Source organism: Chenopodium quinoa, unplaced genomic scaffold (genome assembly GCF_001683475.1).
Source record: "Chenopodium quinoa cultivar QQ74 unplaced genomic scaffold, ASM168347v1, whole genome shotgun sequence".
Lineage (NCBI taxonomy): Eukaryota > Viridiplantae > Streptophyta > Magnoliopsida > Caryophyllales > Amaranthaceae > Chenopodium > Chenopodium quinoa.
The window spans coordinates 1-18,422 of record NW_018743515.1 but is presented as its reverse complement, the minus strand read 5'-3'; the positions used below and the strand labels follow the sequence as shown (position 1 = coordinate 18,422).

At 38.9% G+C, this 18,422-nt stretch overlaps 1 protein-coding gene across 1 annotated transcript; it reads left to right on the top strand.

The window, feature by feature from the left end:
* Positions 1–432: 432 nt before the first annotated feature.
* Positions 433–7,875, top strand: LOC110739916. Its single transcript, XM_021920396.1, has 3 exons — positions 433–588; positions 2,322–3,418; positions 7,586–7,875. Exon 2 carries the CDS (start codon positions 2,326–2,328, stop codon positions 3,409–3,411), a length of 1,086 nt encoding a protein of 361 aa, XP_021776088.1. The 5' UTR covers positions 433–588; positions 2,322–2,325; the 3' UTR covers positions 3,412–3,418; positions 7,586–7,875.
* Positions 7,876–18,422: the final 10,547 nt, after the last annotated feature.

The following is an 18,422-nucleotide window of genomic DNA, read 5'->3' as shown; positions in this document are numbered from 1 at the left end:
GGTATCAAACTTTATTATAAGCGTTTATCATTTAAATATTTTTTAGTATATTTTTTTTGGATTCCTTATACTCGTAGTATTGAATTAATAAATTTATCTTTTCCTATATTTTTACTTTATTTTTTTCGTTAAAATAATTTAATTCGTTGATTATAATTTACGTGGCATTAAAATTTTAGATATATCAAACTAATTAGTTACTTTTATCTAGGTGGCGACATAATTTTTTAATTCAAAAATAAAATACAAATTTTTTTTCTTATTGGTCGAAATAAGTATATTTCTTACGTGGCGCTCCGAATGCTCTCCAAAAATGCCTACTTTATTTATATATATTAGATTAGATTATTATTATTATTTAAAATATGTTTATTGAAAACTTTTATAAAGCCCATCTGATAATCATATAAAGATCCGCCCATTTATTTATCAACCCATATTATAACTACGGGGGTCATGGCTTTTAAAGGCCTCCATTCCTATTTCCTACCTCTCTGAGTTATTTCATTGAAGCGCACTCAACGTTCTCCACTGAAGCGTTCTCCATTGAATCTAATTCTTGTATCCCCCATTGAAGCAGCTTCTAAGGTAAGTTGTTTGTTGTTGTTATCATCACATCAATTTCACAATCTAGGGTTTACATTTGATCTAATCTAATTTAATTATCAGTGCTTTAAATTTAGGGTTCGTTAATTTTTTAGATTATGAAACATCATATCCAAAAGAAAAGAAAATTATGAGCGTAATTTGATTATTGAATCAAATATCCCTAAAATTATATATTTTTCGAGATAATTCAATATGAAATTAAATCTCTTTTCCCTGGGCCTAGGGCGGCCGCCCCTCCTGCCCTGCCTCAGGTACGGGCCTGCTCGTGTTGTGGACTTATGCTGTTCTTCTTTCTTGTTGTTCTCAAATTATGAATCTCTCTTTCCCATTTTAGTTATTTCTTTCTTTCATCCCAAAATAATTGTATGAGCCATAATTTAGGGTAAAACTGAAATTGCAAAGAAAAACTGAAATTGTACACTCTTTGTAAGAAATCTGCTCTTTTTCAAGGGTAATTAATTTGCTAATGAAAGAATAAAAAAGGTTCAGAAAAGTATAATTTTTAAGGAGGGTAGATGAGGGATGTGGGTAGGTGAGCAGAATGAATTAATTTAGTTAAACAAAGATGAATTACAGAGAGCGGAAACTGAGATTTATACTTGAATTACAAAAAGTCAAGACACTAGTTAATGAAAGCCAAAAGGCAATTTTGTACTGAGATGTGGGTGGTTTCGGCGGTGGGGCAGGGGGAGGGGTGGTTGTCGGGGCTGAGGCAGGGTAATGGAGTGGCTGCCGGGACGGAAATGGACGTGGGTGGGGAGTTCAGTTCGGCCATTTCCCTGGTGGTGGTTGTGATAGAGTGATCATGGAGGAAGAGAGAGGAGAGAGAGAAGCAGGAGAGGAAGGGGAGGGAGGCGCCGGCGCGCCTGCCGGAGCAGGTACCGGCGGCAGGGGGCTGGCCTGGGCTGGTGGTTGGCTGTTTTTTTTTTTTTGTTAATTTTTTTCTGTTTTTTTTTTTGTTTTTTTTTTTGGTTTTTTTTTTGACCAATCACAGGCCGCCACGTGTCATGTAACCTGTTATAAAAGGTTACGTGACTGGTTGGGACCATTAAAAAGATCGGGGGGTAAAGGTGGGATTATTAAAAAATAATCCAAAGGCGGGATTATTAAAATCGAATGGCCCAAAGGTGGGATTATTCCCATGAATTTTTCCTTATTAAAAAATTCTACTGGATGACCTCTATCTATATGAACTCAATAGTAAGAAGGCAGGGGATTCTGGTGGGTTCATACATCATTATAGGCTTATAAAAGGAGAGTCGGGATTCTTATTGGTTATGCTCATTTGATTGCACCTGTAAATATTGTTGGTTGCTTGCTTGTGCTTAGTCTTTCACTTTTAGGACTGTATGACTGTTTCTTGATTTATCCCCACCTGACGTGTATCATGTAATTCCCTACATATGCCATGTTCAATGCTCTTTGCTTTCCTCCCCACCTCCCTCACACATACTCTTATAATTCAGTCTGTTTTATTTATAAAAACTAGTTTAGGTTTATAATTATACAGATATATGAAGTGGCAAAGTCTGCTACCATATGCCCATATTTCGAATTTGTGATTTCCAAACTTCTAGTAGCTTAATGAATATTTGATTTTAGAAATAAATGCATTAAACTCCATGTTAATTCTTTTTAAGTTTGTCAAATTTTCTCTCTAAAGGGTAAGTTTCCAGTTTGTTTGATTATCCTATCGGCTGCTTGGTGTATAGGGATATGGAGATAGAAATAGAGCAGAGTAGCGGATCACGAAGAGGCCAAGGAGAGGAAAAAAGGATTTTAATGCTGGCACTGAACGTTCAAAGGCCGCCTGTGGATAGACTAGAAGATGGAACTGAAAGCCTCTACTTTGGATGTGTAGATTTTCACTCGGTGGATCTGAAGCAGAATAAATTGACTCGTTGTTGCTTTCCTTCACTGATCATGGTTGAGGTTACAAATGCCATGGTGTCTTTGAATGAATGCATCTACTTAGTGGGAGGTGTGACAAGTTCTATAGCACGATCACCTTTCATCCAACGACTCCAATCTGCATCTCCCTTATCCAACCGTACACACTACTTTGGTGGTTCTAGTCTTGACATGTCTGATGAGGCTGCAGTGTGGCGTCCATCTCCTGTCTTCATTGAGGATTGCACTTCTTTCAACTATGTTAGCTTTCTTGGCAAGATTTACAACTTTGGATCTAATCGCCTTGCGCCCGAGGTTCTTGACCCTGCCGTTGGCCACTGTAAGCTAATCAGCCCTATCCCTACAAGCCTTGTCGGTTGTAGTGTGTCTATTCCTGTACTTCCTGACCCTTCCAACAATCGCATTCTTATGCGCATCTATGGTGGTCCCCTTTCATTGCCTTCCCTGTATGCTTTCACTCCTCCTGTTGATGTTGATGGTATTGGGACATGGGAATGTCTCACCCCTGATTTCCCAATTTGGGCTGATTCTGCCGCTGTTGTTAATGGTGTGATATACTTTCACTGCCATAAATTCCCATCTCTTCTTTGTGCATTTCATATAGCCAAGAAAAAATGGTTGAACGTCCGGTGGGATTCGTGCTTTAAGGACAAAGTTGATATGAATGTCGAAAGGATACACTTCGATGCAATGCTTCATTTAGGCAACAATAATTTGTGCTTTGCTGGTTGGATACCCGTAGATAATGCACCTACTGTATCTACTATCGAAATTGTCTTTTTCAAGTTCAAAGTGCTAGACACTAGTGAAACCGTAATCGTCAAGGCCTGCGACTCCTACTCATTTGAACTTCCGCAGACTTACGAGGTGCTTCATTTCCTCTCTGTTTAGCAAGCAGGTACTCTTCTCCCCCCTCCGTCTATTAACATGTTGCTAGTTTTTTGTGCATGCGATGCGTGCGGTATTATAGAGAATTTTTAAGTATTAAAATCAGGATTGATGTTTAAAAAAAGTAAAAAATACGTTAAAACATTAGCTTTAGTGAAAAATTACTTCCTCCGTTTTTTATTAGTTGCATCACTTTTAAAATTGCTGACTCCAACCAATTTATGATGAGAGAGATACATAGAAAGAAAAAACTGGACCCATGTGATAGGGTAGAGTTTATTAACTAAAAAGTAAAGTGATGCATCGAAATTAAAACTTCCCTTTTTAGAAAGTGATATATCTAATAAAAAACAGAGGAAGTAATAAGTTCACACATAATTATTAAAATCTTTTGATAAACAGTTTTTTTATTTTATTTTTTTATTTTTATTATTTTATTTTTAATTTTTTTCACTTAACCTTGTTTTTCCCGTTCATTCATAGTAAGTATATGCAAATGGAGTAAATGATTTGTTCTCTAAAAGATTTGTTATTTATTATTTATAAATAAATTTTGGGTGTTAAAAGAAATTAAATAATTAAACTTTTCAATTAGTTGTACTAGCCATTTCTAATTCCGATCATGTATTTCAAGTAGGGCTATTAATGATTTCATAAATCAAATGTCATTATGGAAGATTTTAGTACATAATTGATAAAATTGTCCCCACTTGATTAACAACTAGTATTTAGCCAGTGGGTTAAATTGTTTGTAAAATATTTTTTTAATGGGAGGATCAATCAAGTATGTCGTCTTTTAAAGTAGAAACAAAACATTTGCCTATTAAAACAAACTATTCAGTAGTGTTTATGATGCACGGGCTAACAGGTTTGTTAATCTTTCTTTAAAAAATTGTTGAAGGATTGTTCCATTCAACTACATATCGGGATTCCTCTTTGATTGAATGTAAGCCAAATATGTGTAAATAAAAATTATGTTGCAATAGTAGAATGAATCTCAACGTAATGTGGAGAATCAATCCAACTCTTTTAAAATTTTCACAATGTATATGAATATCATTCTCTCAATGGGAGATCCAATATTTTTACAATGTAAAAAATTGCTACATTTTAGAGCGATCTAGCCATTACCAACTATAATACTCTCACTTTTTTTTAAGAACAAAAGATTAAATTTTTCTTATTATTAGTAAGCTGTTTAAAGTATTGGAAATGCTCCTTGTAATAGAATTAATAGATTAACAATATATAGTAGATAATTGTTCCAAAAATTTTGCACGCGAGATTAGTTTTCGAGTCTTGTATCATTTTGTTATTTGGTAGCCCTATGAAGGTGTAGAATTTTCATATTTCATTGTGAAGGTCATGATGGTGTTCGGCTATTTTCTGCTGTGCTAATGTAGTACTATGTTCAAATCTTACATTCATCGTGCTTCATAGTGTAGAACCTGTGCTTGTGCTATGTTGCATTGTTCAATTAGAAAAGGGCTAAATGTGACCTAACAATTATTAAGGACTTATTTGTTGTGCTTGTTCGCATGTGTTAATTCATAAGATATTTGACTGAAGCTTATTCTGTGATGGACTCAACCACCACGGATCTTCCCGCTGCAACTAGGCTCACAGAAAACAGTAATGGCAATAATAAGAAGAAATAGAAATGAACGAGGGAGGAAGATTTGAGCTCTAATTGAAATAAACAAGGGCATATACAAAAAAGTAGGTTTAACCTACAACTCTCTTTAGTAGGTTTAGCCTACAACTTTTCCTTTTCTAAACAAGGAAAGCAAGTGTGGGAGTATACCTTTTTTGTATGCTCTTTTGTGCATCACTGTAGTTGTTGATTAAGTTCATAGCATAGCTCATGCTATGGTGGGGGAAGCAGATTTTTGTTCTAGAGGCGCATTTTAAGATCATAACTTATGATTTGCCAAGAGGCCACACATGTGTTTCAGTGTTTGTAACTATTTATTTTTCAATGTGAGCGACTGTAAACTTTAAGTACTTTTTGACTTGACCAATGGTGGAAGAGGATTTGGGTTGGGCGAGGGGTGGGTTGGGAGTACCAAGGATCGATCCTCAGTATCAAGATTGCTGTCTGGTGGGTTTTGAGGGGTAGTTATCTTTCTTTTATACGGTGTTTGTGACTTCTTACGCTGCTTGCTCCTACATGTGAGAATTGACTGGGTGTTGAGTTCCTGGGTAAGGTAAAACCTGATATAATAGGTGCTTATATTTTTTCATTCCTAGGATGTTACATGTTAGATGAGCATTTAATATGTCATGGGACTGTTTTGCAGTTACCTAGGAAGATGATAAAGTAGGTTTTTCCTTGATGATCTATCATCTTCCTCACATTGCATCTACATTGACACCCTTTTATTTTCGCACTGCTTTTGTCTCTTTCTTGTTTACTAGGTTGCATGAATTTGGTACTGCCATGTTTTCTTCTGTCAACATTATATACCCGTTTGAATATTTGATTTTAGATTTGGATTGCTAAAATTAGTTTATAGCTGTCGGGTAACTTTTGTAAGTTGGGCACTGAATATAATATGTCCAAGGGATAGTAAAAGTACTGCTCTCTTCTTTCTATCTTTAGGTTTATGGTCATTAAGGGCACACATTAAGGCAAAAGCGATTAACTTCATAATTGCAGCCAATTTTCCTCTAACTCACATATGCAACAAACCCACCAACACTTTACAAAACCTAGCACAGGCAGCCACCATGCTCACCTCCACAGCTGCCACTAGCACCCAGGCCAACCACTACCAATTAAGGTGATTTGTTGGAGGAAACATGAGGCTGGAGGAGAGAGTGCGGGAAGGGAACAAATGGATGGGTAGTAGGGGAGGAGAGTGGGGAGAGAAATGTGAGATCTGGTGATAAGAGAGTGAAAATTAGGGTTAGTTTGTTTATTTTTGGTTAATTGATGATAAACTTCCCAAAAGGGGTAACTACAACTTCACATCAATTTCTGCGGAAACTAATGATGGTCAGAAAGAAAGGGCCTACAGTGATGATGTACAAGTGTCTAAATTCTGATTTTTTTTCCCTTTTCATAGTTCCATGTTAATAATAAATAAAAGAAAGAAATTTGCGTAATATGTGTACTGTTTGTATACACACTGTGCATTAGATGAGAACTCAGGTTTCTTCTAAAAAAAAAGATGAGAACTCAGGTTGTAGTGTCATTGATCTTCATCAGATGCTATATCCCATTGAACATTGAGAACTTTAGCTGTTGATGAACACAAATCTTTGCACTACGATTTGTTTTTATTTTCAGTGGTATGTCAATAATTACTAAAATGATAATGACCAAAATGCTATGCAGAGCTATTCGGGCATAGCATCTGTAAAATGCTATGCTGAGCTATTTAACATCTCAAGCTCTATTGTTATTTGTTACACCTCAAACCCTATTATTTTTCTATTGTTACCTTAATGTACGAGGTGTTTGGAATTTATTCTATTCTGAGCTATGCTGTCTGGTTTCGTGCATATCAGCAGCTGCTTGAGCTCTACTGCTTGTAGGTTTTTCCATGTTTCTTGGCTCATGTTGTTGAAATATGTTTTGATGATTTCTTGGTTCTTTGTTTAGTTGAGTCACAGATGAGATGCATTCATGCATACTTGTGGCGGTTGTTTTATGATTAAGTCATGTAGATCTTTTCATTTTGTTTTCTGGGTGCCAAGTAGTAATTGATGAAAACACTTTCCAAAAATATATACCCTACTTGTTGGATGCTTCTGCTACTCCTAGAAACTTGTTTAGGATAGTTGAATTGTATATAAGGCTTCTTGAGGTAACTGGGCAGCTTTTTTACCCATTATGAAAGACAATGGCAGTCATGGTTATGAATTACGAGGCTTATTGTCAAATATACTTACCTCTGTTTTTTTTAGTTGACACGTATTCCTATTTAGGAAGTTTATATATAGTTGACACGTTTCCTTTTGGGTAAGTTTTATACCTTGCATTTACTAGTGTACCTCCATTTGCTTTATTATTCTCTCTCCTCTCCTTAATATGTGTGCCTGCCTAAATTAAACACGTCAACTAAATAGAAACAGAGGAAGTATATTCTTTTTTGGTTTGTTTGCATAGAGACATGAAATTGAGGCAATTGATGATTCGAGTTTCTCACTTAATGATTTTTACTTGTCACAGTGGTCTCGAGGAAGAGTACAAGTATCTGTTGGTCCCGAGGAAATTAGTTGCTCCTATTGCTTGTACATCGTCATCCAATTTCGAATTCTGGATGGTTTGCCTTTTGTGATGAGTGATAGATTGTTATTAGTCGTGGAAATCTTATAACAATGAAAAAATTAGTTGTTATGACTTATGGGTAATTAACTAGTTTTTGTGTCCAGACAATGCGCTGTTTCATTGTTTTATTTAAAAAAATATTAATTGTTTGCTTTTGCAAATATTATTGAACATCAAAATACATTATTCTATCTGCAGTAACCTAAATTTTACGTATGTTTTGATATGAAGCAACCAACAAATTGATATGAAATAGCCAACAAAAACCCAATTTCATCCAAACTTCAATGTTCAAGATGCAATTTGAGAGAGAACAAATAATAAAGATAAATTTTTATCACATCAATCACCAAGTTTGATGCAACAAGGGTTTAATCAAAGCCTAACACAAAGTATGGCAAAGATTAGAGAAGATATCATAGATTTCAATAATCACAAAATTTGATAAAGATTGAGATTTTACCACAAAGGAGAAATCACAAAGAACTCAATGAAGGGAAAAACTCCCATATTTTCAATAGTTAAAACAAGTCTCGTTTTTACATCATTAAAGAATTCCTTTTAAAAGGAGGCATTAGTACATGACATAAAACTCTAAACCTCTTCAAATCTTGATTATACAAAAATGAAAGGCTATGATAAATTACAAGATAATAACTAAAATAAACGCAACCTAAATCGCATCCCACATACGAAGAAAATCATCTAAATAATTCAAATCGAGCCCAAATAGCTCCTGCTCTTGTCAAGTCAACACTTGTCGAATATGGACCAAAAGTAGTGTCGATGCTCTCGCATCATGTTTAGTTTATATCTGACTGAAATTCTACTCTCGAAATGGAAAGAGGGACACTTCTAAACAACTTAAAACAATTCCTCACTTTCCCAGACGGAATAGACACATCTAGAGAAGCTGATTCAGGACTCACTAACCCAAGATTTTCAACTATGGTCTTAGAAATAAAAGAATGGGTTGCACCCGAATCAAATAAAACTTTCACAGACAAGGAACTTATAAGGAAAATACCAATTACTGCATCAGAAGAAGTTTCAGCCTCACGGTTGTTCATCACGAACATACGACCCTTAGAAACACCTCCCGCTCAGCTACTGGTTCCAACCTTAGGTGCAGGTCCACTAGACTGGGTGGCTTGGTAGGAGTACTAGACTCTTTCACCTTCCCTTACTTAAAAACACTCTTACTTCTTTCTTGAAACACTCATACTCACGGTGTCCTAACTTCTAGCAATAACGACAAGTCACTAGGTTCCCCTCATAATCCTTCCCTAGGTGGTCTTTCTCACATCGCTTGCATAAATACTTTCTTTTGACTTCTCACCCTTTTGGCTCCTTTTTTTCTCTAGCATTGGCCGACTGGCCCCCATTCCCTTTCCCAAAATGCCCTTTGTTGTCCATCCTATCTCTAGAATTCCCCTAGTGGTTTTCATTGGCCTACTGGCGATAGGGACTAGTCACGGCTTACTGCCGTTCTCTTTCCCTTTCTTAATAATAAGTAATTAATAAAAATGTTATGTGTCAATTTGATATTGGTTTATGTTGGGTTTCGTAGAGTCCGACTCTACGCGGAAGAGAAACCCGCCCAAGACCCGCCCACTAATTAAGGCGACTAAGCATGCAATCACAAATTAAACAACAATTAAGAGAGAGAAGAGCAAGACATTCATACCCTTGGCGCGTGCTTCGCTCAATCCTGAGCTCTTACCTCAAAACTTGAACCCGCAAATGCGAAGGTCTCCAACGGCTCGTACCCACGAACCCGACCCGAACGGTCCTAGTCCCGAAGGTTAGTCGGGACTTTTGACCAATAAAAACTAGAGTTTTATGAACTTAAGGTTTTCTCACTTTTCTAAGGAGATGCCTTTTTAGTTCCACTCAAGTGTTCTTCCTAAATCCCAAAACTTGGGTATTTATAGGGAAATGAACCTTGATCTCCCATTATCAATCAATGTGGGAGATTTGCAATTTTCCCTATTTTATTTTAATCAAAACAAAATAAAATTGAAATTCAATCAACAAGTTACAAGTGGCAATGGGAGGAGAGGGAGAAGGTGAGGACCACCGAGCGGACCAACCCACCTTGCTCCCCAAGGCAAAGACCAACCATTGGTCCCCACTCACAAAACCGGACCACTCCTCCATGTGGCTGGTTGGCAGCTTGCCTTGGCTACCAAGGCTTCCAGCTGGCGCCTAGCACCAAGGTTGGGCAGCCCACCCAGCAAGCTAGCACACACGCACAGCCAGCCCGCAATGCATGAGCAGCCAGCCAGCACGCATGCCTCACTGCTGCTTGGTGGGTGCTGCTTGGCGCTGCTGCTATGCGAGGCCTAGCACGCATAACGTGCTGCTGCCTGCTAGCATACACGCACAGCCCAGCATGCCCAGCACGCTGATGGCCGGTGCGTGGTGCTGTGCAATGTGCGAGGCTGCTGCTAGCATGCTTCGATATAAACAGTTTCTTCCAAAACTCCATTTAGGAAGGCCGTTTTGACATCCATCTGCCATATTCATTAATCGTAATATGCAACAATCGCTAGGATGATCCGGACGGATTTTAGCATTGCAACTGGTGAAAAAGTTTCATCATAGTCAATCCCGTGGATTTATCTATAACCTTTTGCCTCCAGTCTAGCTTTGTATATCGATACATTTCCATCCTTGTCTGTCTTCACTTTGAAGATCCATTTGCAACCAATGGGTGTATAACCCTCGGGCAAATTCACCAAGTCCCAGACTTGATTTTCAGACATGGAGTCCATCTCGGATCTCATGGCCTCTTGCCATTTTGCAGAGTCGGGGCTCGTCATAGCTTGCTTGTATGTCGCTGGCTCATCACCATCCATGACTAGAATGTCCTGATCATCGGTTAAGACGATACCGAGGCATCTGTCTGGTTGAGATCTTTGTCGGCGACCTACGAAGGGTAATCGGTTGAGCATTTACATTGTCTGTTTGATTTTGACCAATCTTCTCAGCTGCTTCCAAAGCACTTAGATTGTCAGTTTTATCAGGTTGACATTGTTGCTCGTTCTCTCGAACTTCGTCGAGTTCGATTTTCCTCCCACTTGTCATTTTGGAAAGGTGTTCCTTCTCCAAAAAGGACACCATCACGAGCAACAAACACTTTGTTCTCGGATTTATTGTAGAAGTAATATCCTTTGGTTTCTTTTGGGTATCCCACAAAGAAACACTTATCTGATTTGGGGTGAAATTTGTCCGAAATTAATCGTTTGACATATGCTTCGCATCCCCAAATCTTGAGAAAAGACAACCTAGGAGGTTTCTTAGTCCATAATTCATATGGAGTCTTTTCAACAGCTTTTGACGGAGCTCTGTTTAGTGTTAGTGCTGCAGTTTGTAGCGCATGTCCCCGGAAAGAGATAGGGAGTTCACTAAGACCCATCATTGATCGAACCATGTCTAACAAGGTTCGATTCCTCCGTTCGGACACTCCGTTCCATTGAGGAGTTTCGGGAGGTGTCAACTCTGAAAGAATACCATTTTCTTTCAAGTGATCGTCGAATTCATGGCTCAAATATTCGCCACCTCGATCCGATCAAAGTGCTTTAATTTTCTTGCCAAGTTGATTTTCAACTTCTTTCTGAAATTCTTTGAATTTCTCAAAGGATTCAGATTTATTCGACATTAAGTAGATATAGCCATATCTACTAAAATCGTCGGTGAAAGTGATGAAATATCGGTAACCTTGTCTTGCGGGTGTACTCATTGGTCCACATACATCCGTGTGTATTAGACCTAATAAGTCACTTGCTCTTTCTCCTAACTTGGAGAATGGCTGTTTTATCATCTTGCCTAATAGACATCCTTCGCAATTTTCAAACAACTCTAAGTCGAATGGGTCAAGAACACTTTCTTGAAGAAGTTTCTTGATGCGTTTGATGTTAATATGGCCAAGACGACAATGCCACAAGTAGGTTTGATTCGAATCGATGGTCTTAGCCCTTTTGGCAGCATTATCGATGTTATAAACCTGTTTGTCTAGTGAAAGCACATAAAGACCATTTTCTGAATGTGCCTTACCATATAAAACATATCAAAATAGATAAAACAACTATTGTTTTTGATTCGAAATTCCCGATATTGAAATAATGTTTTTGGTAACTCTTGGAACATGATAGCAGTTTTCAAGTTCTAGAATAAGCCCTGAGGGCAAAGGCAAACTGAGAGTTCCAACGGAGACGGCATACATCCTTGCTCCATTGCCGACCCGAAGCTCGACCTCTCCCTTCTCTAGCCTCCTATTTATCCTTAGTCCCTGAGCATTGGAACAAAGGTGTGAGCCACATCCGGTATCTAATACCCACGATGTTTTGCTAGCGAAGTTTAAGTCTATAACGAAAATACCTGATGAAGAAGCAACGTTGCCGTTCTTCTTATCTTCCTTGAATTTGAGGCGAGTCCCGTTTCCAATGTCCATTATTTTGCAGTAGAAACATACGGAATCAGATTTAGAAGAGGTAGCCTTTTTGTCCTTGCTGCCCTTGGCAAATTTTGACTTAGGCGGGAACTTCTTCTTTTTCCCTTTAAAGCTCTTCTTTTTGCCCGGACGTTTGAATGGCTTGCCCTTCCTCACCATGAGCATGTCATGCTTGCCCTCATCCTTGAGGGTTTGCTCGGCTTGCTTTAACATACCATGAAGCTCGGTGAGGGTTTTCTCCATACTATGCATATTATAGTTCATTTTGAACTGATCATAGCCTTTGTGAAGCGAGTGGAGAATGATGTCAATTGCCATCTCGGTTGAATACCCAACATCAAGCCTTTCCATGTTCTCAAAATAATCCAATCATTTTTGAGGACATGCGGGCTGACTGGCTCTCCTTTCTTGAGCTTGCTTTCAAGGATCTGCTTGTGGGTTTCGAACCTTTCAGTTCGGGCCTACTCTTGAAACATATTCTGAAGCTCAGAAATGATCTCAAAAGCCGTCTCCTTTTCAAAGAAAGTCTTTGAAGGTCCGGAACATAGTGGCCAACATGATGCATTTGACATCCCGATTGGCACTTTGCCATCGGTTAAGGGCAGCCTGAGTGACTCCTCATTGGGAGCGTCGGGCATTTCCTCATCAAGGACGTATTCCTTTTGCTCTTGCATTAATACAATGCGCAAATTTCTTTGCCAATCAAGAAAGTTTGGCCCGCTCAACTTCTCCTTGTCGAGAATTGAGCGTAAAGAGAATTGGTTGTTGTTTGAGTTACTTGCAGACATGGTTCTACAATTGAAAGAATTTGAAGTGAAAAACCATTCATAAATCAATAAGTTGAAATTTAAAACGTTCATGCATATTTTCAATCTTATTGAACATTTTATCCACGCATTTATAAAATTGTCCCTTTTAGGCGGGAATAGCTCCAAGCTACTCTCGGTTTGATAAAATGTCGCATCTAATGCATCCTTGACATTTTATCTCTTTTGCCACGACATCTAAGGACTCCTTACTGATATCGTTGAGCTTAACCAAGACAACTCGTACACCTAGTATACCTTACGTTCCTAGGGAAGTAGTGATGTCTCGCTTTGGCGTAGTCCATCACGTACGCGCATTAGTTCGGTAAGTGTTGTTCTTGGAATGGCAAATTTTAGCTCAATATTATTAAGGGACCCAGGGTTTCTATGTTGGTTGATTTAAGTGAACTTAACTAATCGTCGCAACATATAGAAATCCTAGACATGCATCTAGCAATCATATATAACAACAATATATATAAAGCATAAAATAGATGCATTTGGCAACTAGCATGACCCCTTGAAATCTTCAATTTCCATGGGTCTTCATCTTGGCTCGTCTTCATCGAAACGCCATCTTGAGACATTTTGGCCAAAAAAAAAACTAGCTAGAACGACTAAGATTAATCTAATAGTACAAAAATACTTAACGGTTCGCAGACCGTATTTAGATTTACAAAAATACATAGCGGAACGCATTCCATATTTTCTATCCTAGTCGGGCCCCACTAGTTGCCATTTTCAATAACCTGTTTTGAAAACAATCTTCCATTCACCCATTCACTATTTGTGAATGGCCCATGCAATTTTACGAAATACATAATTTAACACACAAAACTAGTAACTAACTTAGGTGGTTAATCCGATTAACGCGCCTAATTAAAACTAGTCAAAGTTGTTTAATCCATTATTTCTAAACGCAAAATGCTCACGCAATTAATTTAGCTCCCACTAAATTCCGCATCCATACTTAATTAATCCGATTAATTAAGTCGGCATAACCCATAATTTGTCAAAATCAAAAATTTTGCAAAAGTCGAAAAACCGAGGTCTAACCTCGTTAAAATAATTACTTAAAATTATTGAAACGACAAAATTTTCGCAAAATCGTATAGCTTAAAATCAAGCAAAAATCCCACGCAAATTGCTTGGTGGGTGCGCACCATGGCTGCTAGGCAGCCTATGCCTTGTGCTGTGGTTGATGTTAGCACGCTGCGTCCAGCACAGCAAGCCACGCTGCTAGCACCAGCAGCCTGCCAGGCATGCTATGCATGCTGGCTAGCAAGCTGGCGCCTATCAGCAACATGCAAATGCTTCCTGCCACTCTTCATCATCCCTTGCCACTACTTCACGCACTCAGCCCTAAGCCTCCCCGCCACACAGCAGCGCATAACATCATCATGGCACACCCCTGTGCGCACCATAGGCAGCCACATGTGGGCTGCTAGGCAGCCTGGCTAGCCTTGGTGGCGCTTGGGTGTTTTTGCCTTGATTTGCGTGCCATTTCTCGGAATTTAATTTCGATTTGTGTGTGACGAAATTTAATTCTAAATTATATTTTAGAATTAATTTGAGGAAAAAATAAAATAAAATAAAATAAGACTTAAATAAACTTATTTTTGTTGGTGCACAAGCCTAAATTATCCAAAAATTTTATTTTTTGAACAAAATTAGGTCTTTCTTTATGCTTAAAATAAAATGAGCTATGTCCATAATTAATCTTGCTAATATGCAAATTAATAATGGATTTGACAAAAGGGAGTTGGAAAAAACAAACTAATCATCTAATGAAAAATTTTCCAACTTTCATACTTGTGTAAAATACCAAGATTACATCTTCCAATATGAAGATTAATCAAATTTTACTCACAAGTATTTGAACTTGATGGATTTTAATCAACCAAACATGAAAAATCCAAACTTTGTTCAATATGGAATTAGGGTTAGGTTCCAATCATTTAAACCTTTAAAGATTAGAACTTTAACATAATAGGAACTTAAAATTACAAGTTCACAACAAGCTTTCACATTCTATTGCAATTTATTTGCAAATTTTGAAAAACAAGTTTATGTGAAAAATGGTATATCAACTTAAGCACTAATAAAAACTCCATTATTATGCTTAAGGATATTTTTAAAACCAGTAGATTAGTGATGCAAATGTGCATTTAATCTAACCTTGTAATGCTTGCATTAATCAAGGCTTAAAAAGAATTAAAATTTTCGTTGAAAACCGAAAAACCCCAGAAAAAATGGGTTTCTGGTTCGAATTTAGCTTCTGGACAGCTCTCAAAGAGAGTTGAATCTGTTCCAGAATGTCGATTCCACCCAAAATCACTATTTTTGAGCCAAAATCTGGGTTCGACAGCCAAATCGAGAATAAAACCGAGTTTTAAAATTAATTAAAATGAGCATCTAATCTAATTAGAAGAACATGAACCAGAAACATAAATTCTGTTAAATAACCATAATTAGAAAGTTAATTGCAAAAATTAAAAGGAGCGTGGCTCTGATAACACTGTAGGGTTTCGTAGTGACCCGACACTACGCGGAAGGAAACCCCCCAAGACCCGCCCCTTAATTAAAGCAATTAACAAGCATAATAAACTTAATAAAACAAGATTAAGAACAAGAATTATACCTTTGTTGCGTGCTTCGCTCTCGAAGAGCTCTTACTTCAAAATCCCGAAACTACGAGATCTCCGACGGATCGTACCCTCGACCCGACCCGAGCGTCCCAAGTTGAAGGTTAGTCAAGACCCGGACAAAACAAAACTATGAGTTTTACGAATCAAAGGTTTACTCTAATTACAAGAGTTGTCTTTTTAATTCCACTCAAGGTTGTGTATTTCCCAATACCATGCCTTTGGTATTTATAGGGAAATGCACCCTTGAACTTCATTCCCCAACCAATGTGGGAGAATGAATAATTTGATAATTAATTTATTTCCAAAAAAAAAATTAATAATTAAATTCAATCACAATGCAACAAGTGTCAAGGGGAGAGAGAAGGTTAGGTGAGGACCATGAAGAGGTAGGGGGACCATTGCCTTGCTCCCCAAGGCTTTGCCCAAGCCTTGGTCCCCACCCTCATAAATCCGCCCTTAGGAAAGGGGATGTTGGGCTGCTGCCAGCTAGCACGTCAGCTAGCAGTGCCAGCTAACCAAGCCAGCTAGCACCAGCCCAGCCAGCAGTCTCGCATCCCAGCCAGGCAGTGCATGCTTGGTGCTGGTCGATGCTTGGCGCTGGTGCGTGTTAGTGCTAGGCGCAGGTGCGTGCTGGCGCTGGTGCTGGCCCTCGCCTCTCTCGCACATGCTCGCATAGCCAGCACGCGTGCTGCTAGCGAGCACGCATGCTGGCCCCTTGCCTCGCCAGCCACACGCACCACCCTCGCATCCCTCGCTGCACCTCTCGCACACGCACCAGCCTGCACCCCACGCACATGCGCCACACGCATTGCTAGCCCAGCCAGTGCGCCTACGCACGCAAGGGCCTAGCATGCGTGCTCGGCGATGCTGCCAGACACCCTCGCACTAGCACACATCAGCCAGTGCCTAGCACTGCTATGCTTGGTGCGAGGCACACACACACGCACATGCACATGCGCTAGTGCCTAGCACTACGATGGCTGTGCTTGGTGCGTGTGTGGCCCTACCATGCGCACCTAGGCATCCAGGCAAGCACGTTGCTGTGTTGCGATGGTGCGCCTAGGCTACGATGGTCGGCGATGGTGCCTACACATCATGTTAGGGCTGCGATAGCGCCTAGGCATGATGCTAGGGCTGCGATGGTCAGCGATGGTGTGCCTAGGCTGCGATGGTGCGCCTAGCACACCTAGTGTGCTTAGGCTTGCGCCTAGCCATGCTAGGTGCATGCTAGCTCGAACTAGCCTAGCATCCACGTGGTTAGACCATTGTGGTGCTACGGCTAGGTTCGTACTTGTTGCTTGTGATTTTGCGACGCTCGGCCTCGACGCCTTAGGCTCGATATCCGACGTCTGTATTCGTAAAACTCTGTCGACTCATTTAATCCTTTTGGATTAATTCGTCGTCTCGGATCGGTGATTCGATTAGGTTCGACCCGAAAGGTTCAGTTAAGATTAAGCTGTAATATCAATTGTAACTCGATATTTCTAATCGGAAGTGGCCTCCACCTAGGCATTCCGATCACTTGATTTTACTGAAGAATTAACTCTGTAATAATTTTAAATCCTCTATCGGAAGAATACACTTGTTGGAAGGACACCATTCCTTTCAGATTTCACGTCTCGTCGAATTCTATATTCGACTCGACTTGCGACGCTCGGTCTCGACGTTCTAAGCTCGATATCCGACGTCTTTGTTCGTAAAACTCTGACGACTCATCAAATCCTTCAGATTGATTCGTCGTCTCGAATCGGTGGTTCGATTGGGTTCGACCCGAAGGGTTCATTCAAGATTAAGCTGTAATATTAATTGTACATTAATGTTACTGATCGGAAGCGGGCTCCACCTAGGCATTCCGATCACTTGACCTTACTGAAGAATTAGCTTTCTAATAATTCTGAACCCTCTACCGGAATAATACACTTGTGGAAGGACACCATTCCTTTTAGTTTAGTATTATAATGTCTATGTAACTGTATTATGTATAAAATGTTTTCGAACTAAAATTATATATTTTACGGGATGGAGTTGGAATTACTCAGTTTACCTGATTTTGGAAGTTTTCTCTCTTTTCTTGTTTCTGATTTATTTTTCTGGATGGTAAGAGGGTACTCGGTTACGTGTGTGGAGACGTTAGAAAAATCATGTAGCTAAGACAATTTAGTTTACTTCCGAACTTAGTTATTTTCCTTTTTTTATTTTTTTACTTTATTTAAATGTTTTACAGTTTGGATGTATTGACTATTTTATTTTTCACCACTTAGACTACTTAGTTTATTAAATTGTATTTTGTTTTGCTTTGCATTTGTTTTCTACGGAAAATAAGTATAGCAGTAATACTCCCAAGGTTCGATGGTTGGGTTTTGAAAGTTAAAAAAGTTACTCTATTGTTTTAAAAGACTCGAATACTGGGGGGTGTTACAACTTGGTATTAGAGCCAGCTCCAATCAGTTTAGTTCAGTTTAGCTTAGTTCAGTAAATAAGAACATGCACTAGGATGCACCATGCTCATTAGTCATTATGCGCTCGGTGTGAATTAAATTTCTCCATGGTAATAGCTTTCAAAATTAAACATCTCCATATTTGCAATTTATTAATTTTAGAGAGTAAATTACAGAGTGTTTTTTTGGAGAAAGAAAGAATTCTAAAGAGCAAAATTGAGGAGCGAGAGAAATTTATAAACGCAATTGATAAGGGGTTTTCCCCCGCCACGTGGACCAATGAAGCCCTGCCACGTGTTGTCCACGTGGACCAACCAGAGTCCGCCACGTGTCACCTCGTGAGATGCCCACGGTGGACCAATCAGGTCATGACACGTGGCAGAAAAAATC